Genomic DNA, 16,689 nt, shown 5'->3' with positions numbered 1-16,689 from the left:
ACTGTGTAAAGACCCTGGTAGCAGAGTACTTCAACAACCTGCAGATGTGCTTCTCCGTGCAAGACTTCTCTACTGGGTGGCAACAGCTTGAAGCCGGATTTGCAATGGAATGTGCGATTTCTCCCATACTGTTTGTAGCAGCATTTGAGATCATTCTCAATGGTGCAAGACAAATGGTTGGAGGGATCAAACTGCCAAATGGTCAGAGGCTTCCCCCACTAAGGAGCTACATGGATGATGTCACCTCCCTCCTTCAGACAGCAGCATGTACAGCAAGACTGCTGAAGAGGATGGATGAGCTGATATCATGGGCCCGAATGAAGATCAAGCCCTCCAAGTCTGCCACTTAGGAAAGGAGCCAGGAACGACTACACCACCATCTTGTCGGAGGGGAGAAGATACCACTCCTTGCCGAGCAACTAGGGCTGGAACGGTACAGAAAAGTCACGGTTCGGTACGTACCTCGGTACAGACCCCACGGTACGGTACATTTTCGGCAGGATTTTTTTAATTATTACTTTTTATTATTATTATGCATTGTTCTTAGGTATCTTATATTGAACGAGACTGTGAATATGCATTATTGTATAATATAATAATAATAATAATAATAATAATAATAATAATCATAATAATAATAATATCAGGGTTGTAGCTAGGATGAAATTATAGCGTAGCGGTCAAGGGAGCGAAGCGACCGAGAGGGGGGGTTGGTGCGGAAGGGGGGTTTTCCCCCATCCTTGGTGCGGAGTTTTTGACATTTTAAGGTAAAAATAGGCCATTCTAGTGGTACCTAAAAGGTAAATTGTCAGTGTTGGATTGCAGTAATGTAACTACTATTGTTTTTAGTGTAGGCCTAACGAGTTACTACTAAAAAGTAACGAAACACCGTTGTCTGTGAACTTTTGCGATTGGAGGGAGAGCCTAAATATGACTCCCTCTCTCGATGACATTTAAAACCGAGTCAAACGGCCGTAAACAGCATTGTAATGAAGGGTGCCGTAACGGCAGCATGAAAGAGGTGGAACTTTAATTTCACGACGGCATTCTGGCTAAAAACTTGCCCTGGCCGCTTCCCTGTTTCGCTTTAGGACCAAAATTATTCAACCCTTTCCACAGTAACGACCAAACTAATCACAGTTCCTGCATCGGTAAAGCCAGGACTACAAGTGTGAACGAAATCAGCAAAACAGCATGAAGGAATAATAAACAGTAATGGAAATATCGACGTGACCTGAAATCAAGCTGGTGGAATTGGGAGCCTTTCGCCGGCGAATTGTGCTGAAACTAGATTTTGGACATGCTGGACGTTATCTCCAAATTACGATAGAAAGGGCTACCAATGTTAGCTAATATTGCTCATTAGGCCTACCTCATCTACACAGTTGCCGCTATCCAAAAATATACAATAGCATAATCAAATAGCATTTGAAATAGTGACATTATCACGTTCACAGTGAAGTGATCAGTGAAGTGGGCGGAATTTGGCGACCTTACTTGTTTTAAAAGTGTTTGCAAGAACAGCATACCTGTCAGCTACCAAAAACGGCAAATTTTTTCTTGATTTTAAGAAAAGTTTCAACAGGCCAAATCCTGACAGTTAACGGGACGGCAGTGACAGGTCCGACAGTACACCATGCTTTTCCATTTAACACTCCGTGCGCGAGGCCAAAATCCCCCCACACAGGGCATGTTTTAAAAGGAGCGTGTGCAGCGTAAAAAATTAAATATGAGTTTCTCCTTGTTGTTTTGCCGCTCAAGTTGTCTGGGGCTGATGCAAAACTTCATGCTGGTTCAGTTTGTAATCAGGTAAATTTGCACGATTGTCTGTGCGTTTGCCATGAACATCGACTGTATGAATATGAACTGACGCTCCGCAAAGATGCACACCCACGAAATGGATAGGGTTGGATTTAGATTGTAGTTCTCAATTTAAAATAAATTCCTGGAAACTTCAACTGGATAATGAGGGAGGCTCATTAAACATTTCGTCATCCCCAGTGTTTATTAGGAACCGAAAATGGCACCGTCAGGAACCGGCATTGAAACGTAGGTTCTGTCCTATCCAGCGCCTCCTCAAAAGTGTCCGGAGCAAGGCTGAAGAGGCCATGCAAGAACCTGGCAGAAGAGGCGGAAAGAGCCAGCTTCTGGTTGTGGTTGCATAGGAAGGACAGGTCATGGGGGAAAGAGAGGTCCTAGGGGTTTTCTTCTAGTGATCTGTTAGCCATCCTTTAACATAAATGTATAATGTGTCCCCAATAGATGAAAGACAAGACTTCAATCTTAGAGGAAACTTGAGCCGCAAGCACAATTTCCACACACTGGTTTTACTGTGGCTAAACTTCGGAACCAAAATGAACTAAAATATACTGTACATGCAGATCAAATACCTTCATCAGCTGTGCTTTCGTCCTCCTCACTAAATTGTAGATCATCTATAGAAATAAAACAAGTGAACAACAAAACACATTAGACATTAATTGAACTAGTGTGCAAGGATCTGCAATGAGAAGAGAAATTTACAGTGTAAGGGACAACACTTGTACAGCTTAGGTATAACATACCACCAATTTCGTCAAGGGATTTTCCCTGAAGACTTCCCATGTCCCCCTTTTCCATGGCTATGAGCAGCTTTGACATTTTGGCAACTTGAATTGTTGAGTGAGGTAGTCTGTAGTATTCTCTGTGAACTTTTATATTGTGTCCAAAAAAATCGGCGGAGAAATCAAGTTCATTTTCCTTCAGATTTATGATTTGGCTCATTGTTGCAATATGCTTGCGAAGGTTTGTAGAGGTGAGCAGATCAGGGTTTCCGGCGCCACACATGTGGGCAAACATTTTGAAGCAGTCATGGCCTCTGTAGCAGCTATCGCAATGTGGCACTGCAAACAGGTACGGGTTGTCGTCTTTAACGCCACAATCTCTTCGTTGACCAACCAGCTGTGACAAAGCAGCCAGCATGCTGGGGGTGAGGATGATGGCAACTTTTCGGCCCCGTTTGCCCTCTAGTTCCACTCTGTTCAGGCGTTTGCATAGTTTTTTTTCAACGTCTGTGAGCCCAAGACTAACGTCATCATGAACTTCTTCCATGTTGCGGTTAATGAAGTTCTCCATTGTCATTTCAGAGACTTCTCCAGATCTCCTTCGATTGAAGAGCGTGATCTGACAAAGTGTCAGTCTTGCCAATGTGGCATAGCTTGTCTCGCAAGGCTGCTCTGTCAGTTGTTTACTGGCAGTTTTTGTTTGCTCTCTAAGAAAAGTGTGGAGCTTTGTGATGTCTGTTGCAATGGGAATAGATGACACTTTATTGTATTTTGCCTGACTCATGTTACGCAAGGCAGAGTGAGATACGCATTCGGACCATTTGCTCTCGTAGAGTTTTTGAAATCTCCCAATAGAGTTGATTCGGTCCTGATTTTCTGCCATCAAAGCACTGCAGAGAATAAGGTCACTGACCTTCCTCAAAGAATGGCCCATTTTTAAAGCCAAGCTTGGTGATTTGAAGGAGTTATTTCTTGGATTAAAACCAGCAACTTTCTTGACTGCCTCAGTCACCTTCATGAAATTAGCCGGCTCAATGGCCTCCTCCAGATTATGTATCTGAGTTGACTTTCGGAGAACGACAAGCAGTCTTCCCATTTCTCTCAGTTTCTGCCTTATGTACTCATGCCGTTTCCGGTCATGGCCATGTTTGTTGTATAATGATTGAGCCAGCTGAAGGGAGAAATGGTCATTTCTTATAGCCACAGTAACATCATCTTCGTGCATTTTCCCTATTAGTGCCCACACTCCATCAGAAATGGGCTGAGAGAGGGTTTTCTGTGAGGCTGTGACACTCGTTACTCTCTTCCTCTCCCCGCCTGACATCTCTGGATCTTGCTTTTGGGAGCATCTTTTGACGTGGCGCCATAATTCTCTCTTCACAAACATGCCCTTACAGTGCAAGCAAAACTCGTAGTTTGCATCCTTTTTTGCAGATCTTTTAACCTTCAGCTGAACCTTGCTAGGATTTCCAAGGGCCTTCATATTATGTTTGAAGTTGCCTGCATTTCTCAGCTTCTCCAAAAGAATTTTTCGCTGCTTGGATGCCTTTGGGAAACTAAGAGCCCTGGCAATTTCCACATTGGTGTTTGCATGGGTCTCAAAGTGCCTTGTGATCTTTGTCTGAGGCTTCTCACAAACGAAGCAGTAATTAACATCACTTTTCAATTTTCTTTTAACATTCTCATCTGAAGAGGCACCGACTTTCTGTTGACTTTCTGTTTCGGCACAGGCCATCTGACTTTCTGTTTCGGCACAGGCCATCTGACTTTCTGTTTCGGCACAGGCCATCTGACTTTCTGTTTCGGCACAGGCCATCTGACTTTCTGTTTCGGCACCGGCCATCTGACTTTCTGTTTCGGCACAGGCCATCTGACTTTCTGTTTCGGCACCGGCCATCTGACTTTCTGTTTCGGCACCGGCCATCTGACTTTCTGTTTCGGCACCGGCCATCTGACTTTCTGTTTCGGCACCGGCCATCTGACTTTCTGTTTCGGCACCGGCCATCTGACTTTCTGTTTCGGCACCGGCCATCTGACTTTCTGTTTCGGCACCGGCCATCTGACTTTCTGTTTCGGCACCGGCCATCTGACTTTCCGTTTCGGCACAGGCCATCTGACTTTCTGTTTCGGCACAGGCCATCTGACTTTCTGTTTCGGCACAGGCCATCTGACTTTCTGTTTCGGCACAGGCCATCTGACTTTCTGTTTCGGCACAGGCCATCAACGCGTTATCCTCTGACATGGCACTTGTGTTTTCTTTTTCAGGCAGCACTTTTTTGAGAGCAGGGCATGTTTGTATTTCAATTTCTTCTGACTCAATTTCTTCTGGGCTCTCTGGTGAACATGGGATGTATTCATCGCCTGATGAGCAATCACTCTAAAGGAATAGGAAACAAATAACAATATATTAATATGACATGTAAACATTTGCTCAATGAATTGGGGAGCAAGTGTTTCTTATGTTAAGGAGCTTCACTGCTTGGTCAATTATTATGAGTTGGCCTTATATCTTTGGTGTATAGACATTTGAGTTATTCTTATAAATATGTTTTTGACTTTCACTCACTTGACTCACTACTTTGCTCCCACATTGCTGCTAGCTTGACTTTAAAAGGTCCAGTATGTAGTATTTTAGTACTTTATTTCCAGAATGTATGTTACCCATTCAAAAATGTTATCTTTTTAATGAATATTCACCACTACCATGGATTTCTAATTATTCATTTTAACTTGGAAATTTTTACTTTTCATAAATGAAAAGATGGATCTTTTCCATGTCTGCCATTTTGAATGTCCAGTAATAGACAACTTTGGATGCAGAACATACTGTACTTTTATCAGACTGGCACATATTAGTTAAATAAAAAAGTACACTGGTACACTTACATAAAGCAGATCCCAATCTTCAGAAGAACGTTTTAGGCATTTTTCATGCCAAACACCACCACAAACTGTAGAAACATTTAAAAGTACTACCATCACTTTCAACAACTCATTTTTATTTCAAGCCTTACATGAGTTTCCTCACATTAGAACAACCAATATACTGCTAAACGTGATGATAGAACAAACATTTAGTACAATTTTCCATGTGTAGTGCTAACAAACTAAATTAAACTAAACATTCATTCATTTTCATTTTATCAATAAATTCACATCATGCATGCTAAAGCCCCATCACAGTGCAGCCTATAATGATGTGAATATAATGATGTGAATATACAAAGTAAAATCAACCTAGGTATATTAGTAATAATAATTTTTGCATAATTATACAGACCTACTGTATACGGTCTGCATAAATTAATCCAACGTGACCAATAGAAGGTCGTAGCTGCCGACCCTGCTAACCAATAGCGCAGCTCTTTTACTTTGAGTCACGTGTCTTTTTCGTCCAATAAGAGCAAGGCAAGTCCGCGTTCCGGGCTGGCTGTCATTGCCTTTCATGTGGTAATCGTTGGGCCATTAACACCCTGCTGTGAGACCTGTCCGCGGCTCTGATTCGCTTCCGGGCGATTTAAGTGTCACCAAAACTATTAGTTTCGCATTCTCTCAAGCGCTCAAAATCAGACGAAAGTTAGGTAATTCCGTGGACGATTAGGGACGAGTTCATTGTCACAAATCCCCCTTTTCGTGCTGTGCTAGGGGTGGTGATATTATCAGAAAACTCCTATGCAGGGATGCTTTCTGGATATACACGTTGGGTACTTTGGAACCTCAAGGTCTAAATGAGGAATTAATTTTCTCTTGTTTTTTGTAATGTTGTAAACATTTTTGAGCTGATGTGTTTGTTTTACATATATGATGCTTATACCTGCTATTTTTGTACTTGTTGATTTTTGTACTTGATGAATTTCCATTTCATGGTTGCCTGTAACTTTTTTAACTAGGGGTGGGCAAAAATGAAAATCTTTAATCGCATTAACTCAATGACTTTCTGTGATTAATCGCGATTAATCGTATAGCGCGCAAAACCCAAAAATAATAACAATAAATAAAATAAAATAAAAATATTTTATAAATTAATAAAAAATAATTAATAATAATTTGCATATGCACTCTGTAGATAACCTATGTAGGTCTAATATAATATTCCACAATGGAAATGTAGGCTATTTGCCAACCTATCAGTCTAAATTATACAGGCCTAGTAGGCTATGCCTATCCAATGTAGGCCTACTGAAACAAATTATTGCATACAATATTACACTAGGGCTATTTAAGATTGTAGGCTACTGAAACTGATATATTAGAAATTAGAAACTCAAATTAGGATGGTCTACATGGGCCTACAAGAAAAAAAAAAAACCTGTCACTTAAAAAAAAAACAGGCAAGAGGCAGGCATGCGTCTGTGAGATATGTCCCGCCTTCTCTCACTGTCAAAGACTCCCACCTTCTCTCTTATCTGTCGCTGTTATTTAAGGTGTTTCAGCAACTAGAAACTAATTGACTGTCTGTTGGCATTGACAGCACACATCTTTCAAAACAATAATGTTGACATGACTAACACTATCTTAAATGCTGACGAGGTTGCCGATGTCGCGAAATCATACCATGTTGATACAGCCTACTATGCACGCGCAGCGCCATGTAGAAACCAAAACGTTGCGTGAGGAATGTAGCCTAATAGCTCGCGGTCCGATTTTTGACCAGGGCTTTAGTAAGTCCGCGTGGCGTTATTGACAGCTGATAGACGGCCAGCGCAGTACCCTTTTCATGCTGACCGTAACCTACAATAGACTAACCTTGCGAGCTGCAAAGGCGAGCCACATGCTGCTCGAGAGTTGCGCAAGGAGGACTGTAGAACTGTGTACCGAAAATGTCCATTCAGAAGTTGACGTCCTTCTGTAGGCTATATATGTTTTGTTTTGCCTACTTTTCTAGACATTCTTCTTCTCTGTCAGCAGGCAGTCATTGGAAGCAGCAACAAGCGCGCTGACGCCTTCAAAATAAAAGTCACGAATGACGGTCATAAAAGACAAAAAAAAACACGAAAAAAACCTTGCTGCGTTATAGCGTCAACAAAATTGTCGGGCGATATGGACCTCAATAGTTAACGGACCGTTAACGCGTTAACGTTGCCCAGCCCTATTTTTTTACTTTTAATCCACTTTTTCTAATGACTAATGTATTTTGAGTACGGCACACCAGTGATTTGGTTTGCGCTGCAGGAATTACCCACCCCCCCTTACGCACACCTGCTGTGGATCTCCAATTTATTTGGCCGTTGGCAAACCATTTCTCTGAGGACTCTGATGAAGACGCATGTTGAAACGTTAGTCTCACTGCCCTAAAAAATAAATTACAGAAAATAGACATCCGTGTGGCACCAGATTTCTTTCCCTTTTTGCTTGTGTAATAGTCTTGTTTGTCTGAAATTCTTTTTATCAGCTTTTAACCCCTTTTAGCCTGGAGACATATACAGTACGCTGCATTCAGGCTCTTGAGATTTGAGGCTTTTTATTAAAAATTTGGGTACGGGCTGAATGAACACATTTTAATGTAAAATGAGGGTCCTCGCTTTTCAATGCAACTTATTTCATGTTTGTATGTGCTTCGGCGGCTGAGATATTTAGGATTTAATAGGCAGAGGGCAGAAAAGGGCGGTAAGTACGTAAGGAGTGCGGAAAGGGCGGTAAGTACGAGTATTGGAACAGACCAAGAGACACCTTCAGAGACCACCACAGTGACAGTAGATAAAGCGTTTGTATCTCGTCCTGTTCAAAGTCATTGCTGGCAGGAATGTATAACCATGTATTATTGAATTTGACAGATCTGTTGTCTTCTGATCTTGCTGTGGCTGTTTGCACGTAGGATTTCTGTATGAATAATGTTTATTTCCTCGAGTCTGCACGTCAGTGATTCATGTTTGGAATGAAGCAAATCCATCCCCAAAGTTCAAACATTGAACCAAATCCCCCACAGAGTTCATTTATATAGGCTAATATAAAGGGTTCCTATATTTAGGCCTTGCATCATATATTAAAACTAGTGGTGGGCCGTTATCGGCGTTAAAGTGCTGCAATAATGTCAGACTCTTATCGGGCGAAAGAAAATACCGCATGTTAATCTATTCTCAAAGTTGGGTTGGGAGTTTGGATGCGCTGTGCGTCAACGCAGCGTTCCATTGAAATAGGCAGTCGCTTCTCCTCTCCAACTGGCGCTTTAATAGACCTACCAAATATGAACAGTATTTGCATGCTATAAACATTAATCTCTGTGGCGTGGTAGGTGTTGTTTGAGTGTTTTGTTTATAAGTGGTGTAAAAGAGACGTTATTTTTTGAGGTAGGCGGTAGAGAGACGTTATTGTGTGTGAGTAGGCTGAGCCCGGCATAGATTTCCTCACACACTGCATGGAATACAAAGAGGCCGAGTTGCTACTTCCGCATCTTTGGTCAATTGTGTCTTTTCTCATGCCTTATATAGACACTGTGAACTACAAAATGACGCAATCTTGGGCTTGTTTGAAAGGATAACATGTCTGCCAACTACTGGTAGGGGGACTGAACACCATTAAGACTGTTGGCTTTATCTACAGACAGTTTTGTTGATGATGTACCTTCACAATTCTGCGACTTTGGCGGTTAGAGGGTTAATTCAGCTGTCTTTATCAGGAGTAGAACCCTTTTCAACATGAGTCTGACAGCAGAGTAAGTAGGTAGAATAACTTAAAACTTTCATACATGCTCGGATAGGACAGTATTGGTATCGGTCGGTATCAGATCGGAAGTGCAAAGGAAATATCAGATTGGAAGGGCAAAAAGCTGGATCGGGACATCCCTAGTTCCTAATGTGGGGAATACATCGGTAAGATTATGTTGGCTATATCAGTTATGTGGTACTGAGTGCTGGCGAGTTTGTTGAACTGGAATGGGTACTATGTTGATCGTTTCAGCCATCTTTGCAACGAGTGACAGCAGCACAACAGATAACATTGTTCAAATGTTCAGTGTTTAGATAATGGCCACCATAAAATGGGAAGTTTGTGAAAGGGAATGTGTTCATTGTTGTAGCCTATTATTATGATGAAGCTCAATTATGGAAATATCATGCCACACTGCTGCGGGTCGGTGGATATATTCACATGTCAGTACAAATTTGTTGCTCTGACTGGGGAGGCGAGGGTGGGAAATTCTGCCACCACATGGTCGGGCAAGTTTATTAAAAGAAGAGCATAATATTGCACATTGTGTCTTTGAAGAAATTATTAGGGATGCTTAGGGTGGTTCTACAGATGTGACTTGCCATCCTGAATAGTAATGGTGGGGTGGCGTCCGCGCCAATGTCTTATCCTGTGCGTATGGCTCGGTGCGTAATTCCAAGAGCAGTATGTTAAAAGGAAGAAAGGAGTCGCACACTGGAGCTGGATGCAAAATCAAAAATTGTATTAAACAAAGCCGAAAAATGTAAATAAAACCGACAGACAGGGGACAAACGTTTCGGGTCTAGCCCTTCATCAGTGTTCCCAGTTTGAAAAAGATTTTCAAACTGGGAACACTGATGAAGGGCTAGACCTTAAACGTTTGTCCCCTGTCTGTCGGTTTTATTTACATTTTTCGGCTTTGTTTAATACAATTTTTGATTTTGCATCCAGCTCCAGTGTGCGACTCCTTTCTTCTTTTTATCACTTGCCATCCTGAAGCAGGCTTTGACATATCACCTACGGCAAGTAGCCAAATAAAGACAGCCGCGAACATCAGAATTAGTTAGGACTATTCTATTACATTGCATCCCATTTGCAGGCTGTTTCAAATAAAACTCCAAATTACCTCTGCATTGTAATCCAAGCCATTTCTTCGCTGCAAAGGGTGAACGGCATGTCCTGCACTTCTCAATGTTTAGAGTTCTGTGAAATAACTTGTGAGGCGCACACTGCAAATAAGAATGACATGAAAGAATTTAATCAATTATTGCGTAAGTAGGTTTCCACGCACATCGCAAAAACTAATATGGAATTCAGCATACATGCACGACCGAGTTTTCCACAGCGTACATGCACAAGTCCCACTCCCTTAATTATTCTAAATTAATATGCTAATTCACATAAGAATGTCTGTCGTAGTAGTCAGGGAAGGAAATGCAAGAGAGTGTAGAATTTTTTAAGCTTAGGTGCATACTTGTATGGTCACTGTCTCAATCTCAAAAACACATGACATCAATATACAACATCGGACATTAATTACTTGAGTATCGACATCACTAACATCCCCATGGGTGTCTAAGACATTTGCATGTTTCTTCTCAGATGACCCAGGCTAAGTGATGGAATTCAGGGGAGGAAATGAAAGAGAATAGCACAATTCAATTTCATGTTGAGACTTGAATGGAAACAAGCAAAGTATGAAATAAATATAGCATACGTTTAAGTCACATACACCTGGAATTCCATATTAAAATGCATTTCATCATTAACATCATTACATTACATTGCACTTAGCTGACGCCTTTATTCAAAGCGACTTACAGCTATTTAGATACAGGGTATTGGTTACAGTCCCTGGAGCAATGTGGGGTTAGGTGCCTTGCTCAAGGGCACTTCAGCGATGGATAGAGGTGTCGGGAGAGGCAATAGTGGGATTTTAACCTGTAATCCTCTGATCTTAAGTCCACCTCCCTAACCACTAGGTCACCGCTGGCCACATCATAGACTCAGTCTGTTGTCAAAATGTGTTCTTGCATACTATGCCGTCCTTGCATAACACCATTTTCTCTTGTATACCAACACACAAATGTAACATAGCAGCTTTAAGCTGCTAATCAAAATATGCTCTTGTATACCATTCCTGATCAGAGTCATGGACACCAACACACAGGGGAAAACAAATAAAAAATCAGCATACACAACCAAACACTGCTAACCTGAGCATCCACAATGGCACGATCCTCTTCCTTCTCAGTTGCTCCAGACTAGATGGCAGTAGTCAGGGAAGGGAATACAAGAGAGTGTAGATTTTTTTAAGTTCAGGTGCATACTTGTATGGTCACTGTCTCAATCTCAAAAATGGTGACACATGACATCAATATACAACATCGGACATTAATTACTTGAGTATCGACATCCATAACATCCCCATGGGTGTCTAAGAGATTTGCATGTTTCTCCTCAGATGACCCAGGCTAGGTGATGGAATTCAGGGGAGGAAATGCAAGAGAATAGCACAATTCAATTTCATGTTGAGACTTGAGGAAACAAGCAAAGTATGAACTAAATATAGCATACGTTAAAGTCCCATACACCTGGAATTCCGTATTAAAATGCATTTCATCATTAACATCATTATATTACATTGCACTTAGCTGACGCCTTTATTCAAAGCGATTTACAGCTATTTAGATACAGGGTATTGGTTACAGTCCCTGGAGCAATGTGGGGTTAGGTGCCTTGCTCAAGGGCACTTCAGCGATGGATAGAGGTGTCGGGAGAGGCAATAGTGGGATTTTAACCTGTAATCCTCTGATCTTAAGTCCACCTCCCTAACCACTAGGTCACCGCTGGCCACATCATAGACTCAGTCTGTTGTCAAAATGTGTTCTTGCATACTATGCCGTCCTTGCATAACACCATTTTCTCTTGTATACCAACACACAAATGTAACATAGCAGCTTTAAGCTGCTAATCAAAATATGCTCTTGTATACCATTCCTGATCAGAGTCATGGACACCAACACACAGGGGAAAACAAATAAAAAATCAGCATACACAACCAAACACTGCTAACCTGAGCATCCACAATGGCACGATCCTCTTCCTTCTCAGTTGCTCCAGACTAGATGGCAGTAGTCAGGGAAGGGAATACAAGAGAGTGTAGATTTTTTTAAGTTCAGGTGCATACTTGTATGGTCACTGTCTCAATCTCAAAAATGGTGACACATGACATCAATATACAACATCGGACATTAATTACTTGAGTATCGACATCACTAACATCCCCATGGGTGTCTAAGACATTTGCATGTTTCTTCTCAGATGACCCAGGCTAAGTGATGGAATTCAGGGGAGGAAATGAAAGAGAATAGCACAATTCAATTTCATGTTGAGACTTGAATGGAAACAAGCAAAGTATGAAATAAATATAGCATACGTTTAAGTCACATACACCTGGAATTCCATATTAAAATGCATTTCATCATTAACATCATTACATTACATTGCACTTAGCTGACGCCTTTATTCAAAGAGACTTACAGCTATTTAGATACAGGGTATTGGTTACAGTCCCTGGAGCAATGTGGGGTTAGGTGCCTTGCTCAAGGGTACTTCAGCGATGGATAGAGGTGTCGGGAGAGGCAATAGTGGGATTTGAACCTGTAATCCTCTGATCTGAAGTCCACCTCCCTAACCACTAGGTCACCGCTGGCCACATCATAGACTCAGTCTGTTGTCAAAATGTGTTCTTGCATACTATGCCGTCCTTGCATAACACCATTTTCTCTTGTATACCAACACACAAATGTAACATAGCAGCTTTAAGCTGCTAATCAAAATATGCTCTTGTATACCATTCCTGATCAGAGTCATGGACACCAACACACAGGGGAAAACAAATAAAAAATCAGCATACACAACCAAACACTGCTAACCTGAGCATCCACAATGGCACGATCCTCTTCCTTCTCAGTTGCTCCAGACTAGATGGCAGTAGTCAGGGAAGGGAATACAAGAGAGTGTAGATTTTTTTAAGTTCAGGTGCATACTTGTATGGTCACTGTCTCAATCTCAAAAATGGTGACACATGACATCAATATACAACATCGGACATTAATTACTTGAGTATCGACATCACTAACATCCCCATGGGTGTCTAAGACATTTGCATGTTTCTTCTCAGATGACCCAGGCTAAGTGATGGAATTCAGGGGAGGAAATGAAAGAGAATAGCACAATTCAATTTCATGTTGAGACTTGAATGGAAACAAGCAAAGTATGAAATAAATATAGCATACGTTTAAGTCACATACACCTGGAATTCCATATTAAAATGCATTTCATCATTAACATCATTACATTACATTGCACTTAGCTGACGCCTTTATTCAAAGCGACTTACAGCTATTTAGATACAGGGTATTGGTTACAGTCCCTGGAGCAATGTGGGGTTAGGTGCCTTGCTCAAGGGCACTTCAGCGATGGATAGAGGTGTCGGGAGAGGCAATAGTGGGATTTGAACCTGTAATCCTCTGATCTGAAGTCCACCTCCCTAACCACTAGGTCACCGCTGGCCACATCATAGACTCAGTCTGTTGTCAAAATGTGTTCTTGCATACTATGCCGTCCTTGCATAACACCATTTTCTCTTGTATACCAACACACAAATGTAACATAGCAGCTTTAAGCTGCTAATCAAAATATGCTCTTGTATACCATTCCTGATCAGAGTCATGGACACCAACACACAGGGGAAAACAAATAAAAAATCAGCATACACAACCAAACACTGCTAACCTGAGCATCCACAATGGCACGATCCTCTTCCTTCTCAGTTGCTCCAGACTAGATGGCAGTAGTCAGGGAAGGGAATACAAGAGAGTGTAGATTTTTTTAAGTTCAGGTGCATACTTGTATGGTCACTGTCTCAATCTCAAAAATGGTGACACATGACATCAATATACAACATCGGACATTAATTACTTGAGTATCGACATCACTAACATCCCCATGGGTGTCTAAGACATTTGCATGTTTCTTCTCAGATGACCCAGGCTAAGTGATGGAATTCAGGGGAGGAAATGAAAGAGAATAGCACAATTCAATTTCATGTTGAGACTTGAATGGAAACAAGCAAAGTATGAAATAAATATAGCATACGTTTAAGTCACATACACCTGGAATTCCATATTAAAATGCATTTCATCATTAACATCATTACATTACATTGCACTTAGCTGACGCCTTTATTCAAAGAGACTTACAGCTATTTAGATACAGGGTATTGGTTACAGTCCCTGGAGCAATGTGGGGTTAGGTGCCTTGCTCAAGGGTACTTCAGCGATGGATAGAGGTGTCGGGAGAGGCAATAGTGGGATTTTAACCTGTAATCCTCTGATCTTAAGTCCACCTCCCTAACCACTAGGTCACCGCTGGCCACATCATAGACTCAGTCTGTTGTCAAAATGTGTTCTTGCATACTATGCCGTCCTTGCATAACACCATTTTCTCTTGTATACCAACACACAAATGTAACATAGCAGCTTTAAGCTGCTAATCAAAATATGCTCTTGTATACCATTCCTGATCAGAGTCATGGACACCAACACACAGGGGAAAACAAATAAAAAATCAGCATACACAACCAAACACTGCTAACCTGAGCATCCACAATGGCACGATCCTCTTCCTTCTCAGTTGCTCCAGACTAGATGGCAGTAGTCAGGGAAGGGAATACAAGAGAGTGTAGATTTTTTTAAGTTCAGGTGCATACTTGTATGGTCACTGTCTCAATCTCAAAAATGGTGACACATGACATCAATATACAACATCGGACATTAATTACTTGAGTATCGACATCACTAACATCCCCATGGGTGTCTAAGACATTTGCATGTTTCTTCTCAGATGACCCAGGCTAAGTGATGGAATTCAGGGGAGGAAATGAAAGAGAATAGCACAATTCAATTTCATGTTGAGACTTGAATGGAAACAAGCAAAGTATGAAATAAATATAGCATACGTTTAAGTCACATACACCTGGAATTCCATATTAAAATGCATTTCATCATTAACATCATTACATTACATTGCACTTAGCTGACGCCTTTATTCAAAGCGACTTACAGCTATTTAGATACAGGGTATTGGTTACAGTTCCTGGAGCAATGTGGGGTTAGGTGCCTTGCACGTTTTAGTCACATACACCTGGAATTCCATATTAAAATGCATTTTATCATAAACATTATAGACTGATCGTGTCTTTATTAGTGGGCAAACCAACAAAATCAGTAAGGGAGAGTGTACATTTTTTTTAACAGAGACCAGTCTGTTGTGAAACTGTGTTCTTGCATACTATGCCGTCCTTGCATAACACCATTTTCTGAGACACTCTAAGCAGACTTAGGAGCCACTTTTACTAAATATATTTGTTTTAATTAAATCTCAGAATATTCGAATAATTTAAAGACAGAAGAAAAGGTTTCAGTATTTCAATTCGTACTTAGTCAGGTGTGCCATCACAAGCTGTACTAACCTTAGTAGTTCTCCAAGGGAGCCAAGGGACCCCGTAGTCGTACGTTATTTCATCACCAGGAGCAATGTTTTTCTTTGCAAAAATACATATATGGGGCACATTCAAATGTCTAATTATTTTGGCCCTACAATTTGGAGTGGGGCTGTCGTTAATCAGACGGCCAAGTGTGCCGTCTTCCTGAGACGCATCAATGCTGAAAAGAGATAATGCGTGTCATGATCATGTTACAGGTGGTGAATTCCTTAATATGTCTTCAAGATGTGTTGATCTTAAGTGGCACGGTTCATAAAAAAAGTAATGCGGACCATTCAATGTCAAGGTTAGGACCATGCGTATCACTCCTACAGGGGACCCCGCAAAAATATCGACATCATTGCAGACCAATCATTCTTGTTGGATATTCTTGTTGAACTAACCTCAATTTCTAGCATAATGTATAGAAACCTAAGTTATATGTAAAGAAGATTTTATACACGTACTGAAAAACATAAAAACGGTCCCATATTGGTCCAATTCAGTTGTTCTTGTCAGACTAGACAATAAAAAAAAAACTATCTTTTTCCTACCAGTCCCTGGCAAATGGGCTGTCTGGACCAAGCTTTTACCCACCAGTAATCCATATCGTTGAATTTGAATGTATAAACATACTCCAGGTTGGCCTTTTTGCTTAGGTTTTTCAGGGGGCAGAGCTTCCCCCTGTACTCCACCACAAAGGCATCTTTTTCTATGTATGCATTTGAAAAAACTCCTCGCCCTGTAAAACAATTTAATGTGAGCAATTTAGACAGTTAGATATGTGTTGTCACAGTGGAATATTTTCATAAGATGAGAACTAGTAAGAGCCAGACCTACTAATATACTATTGTCCAATCTGGCAACATGTCCCATCTGATTCTGGCCAAGGGAATTTGGCTAAAGGGAAAACCATGAGAAATTTTCATGCAGGCTGCGCAAAGTTGTGCT

At 41.1% G+C, this 16,689-nt stretch overlaps 2 protein-coding genes across 2 annotated transcripts in view; one reads left to right on the top strand and one right to left on the bottom strand.

Moving 5' to 3' along the window:
• Positions 1 to 16,689, top strand: part of kcnd2 (potassium voltage-gated channel, Shal-related subfamily, member 2) — a 462,331-nt gene that overhangs the window by 167,360 nt on the left and 278,282 nt on the right. The window lies entirely within an intron of this gene.
• Positions 1 to 16,689, bottom strand: part of LOC134464758 (uncharacterized) — a 47,531-nt gene that overhangs the window by 12,265 nt on the left and 18,577 nt on the right. Inside the window, exons 3-11 of the mRNA XM_063218104.1 lie at positions 16,336 to 16,480; positions 15,727 to 15,919; positions 12,265 to 12,312; positions 11,405 to 11,452; positions 10,315 to 10,417; positions 5,430 to 5,494; positions 4,246 to 4,920; positions 2,565 to 3,162; positions 2,391 to 2,435 (exon numbers count right to left, since the gene is read on the bottom strand). Of these exons, the coding sequence (XP_063074174.1) occupies positions 2,391 to 2,435; positions 2,565 to 3,162; positions 4,246 to 4,920; positions 5,430 to 5,494; positions 10,315 to 10,417; positions 11,405 to 11,452; positions 12,265 to 12,312; positions 15,727 to 15,919; positions 16,336 to 16,480 (1,920 nt within the window). The remainder of the gene's footprint in view (positions 1 to 2,390; positions 2,436 to 2,564; positions 3,163 to 4,245; positions 4,921 to 5,429; positions 5,495 to 10,314; positions 10,418 to 11,404; positions 11,453 to 12,264; positions 12,313 to 15,726; positions 15,920 to 16,335; positions 16,481 to 16,689) is intronic.

Source organism: Engraulis encrasicolus, chromosome 15 (genome assembly GCF_034702125.1).
Source record: "Engraulis encrasicolus isolate BLACKSEA-1 chromosome 15, IST_EnEncr_1.0, whole genome shotgun sequence".
Classification (NCBI taxonomy): domain Eukaryota; kingdom Metazoa; phylum Chordata; class Actinopteri; order Clupeiformes; family Engraulidae; genus Engraulis; species Engraulis encrasicolus.
This window is presented reverse-complemented; position numbering and strand designations above follow the sequence as displayed.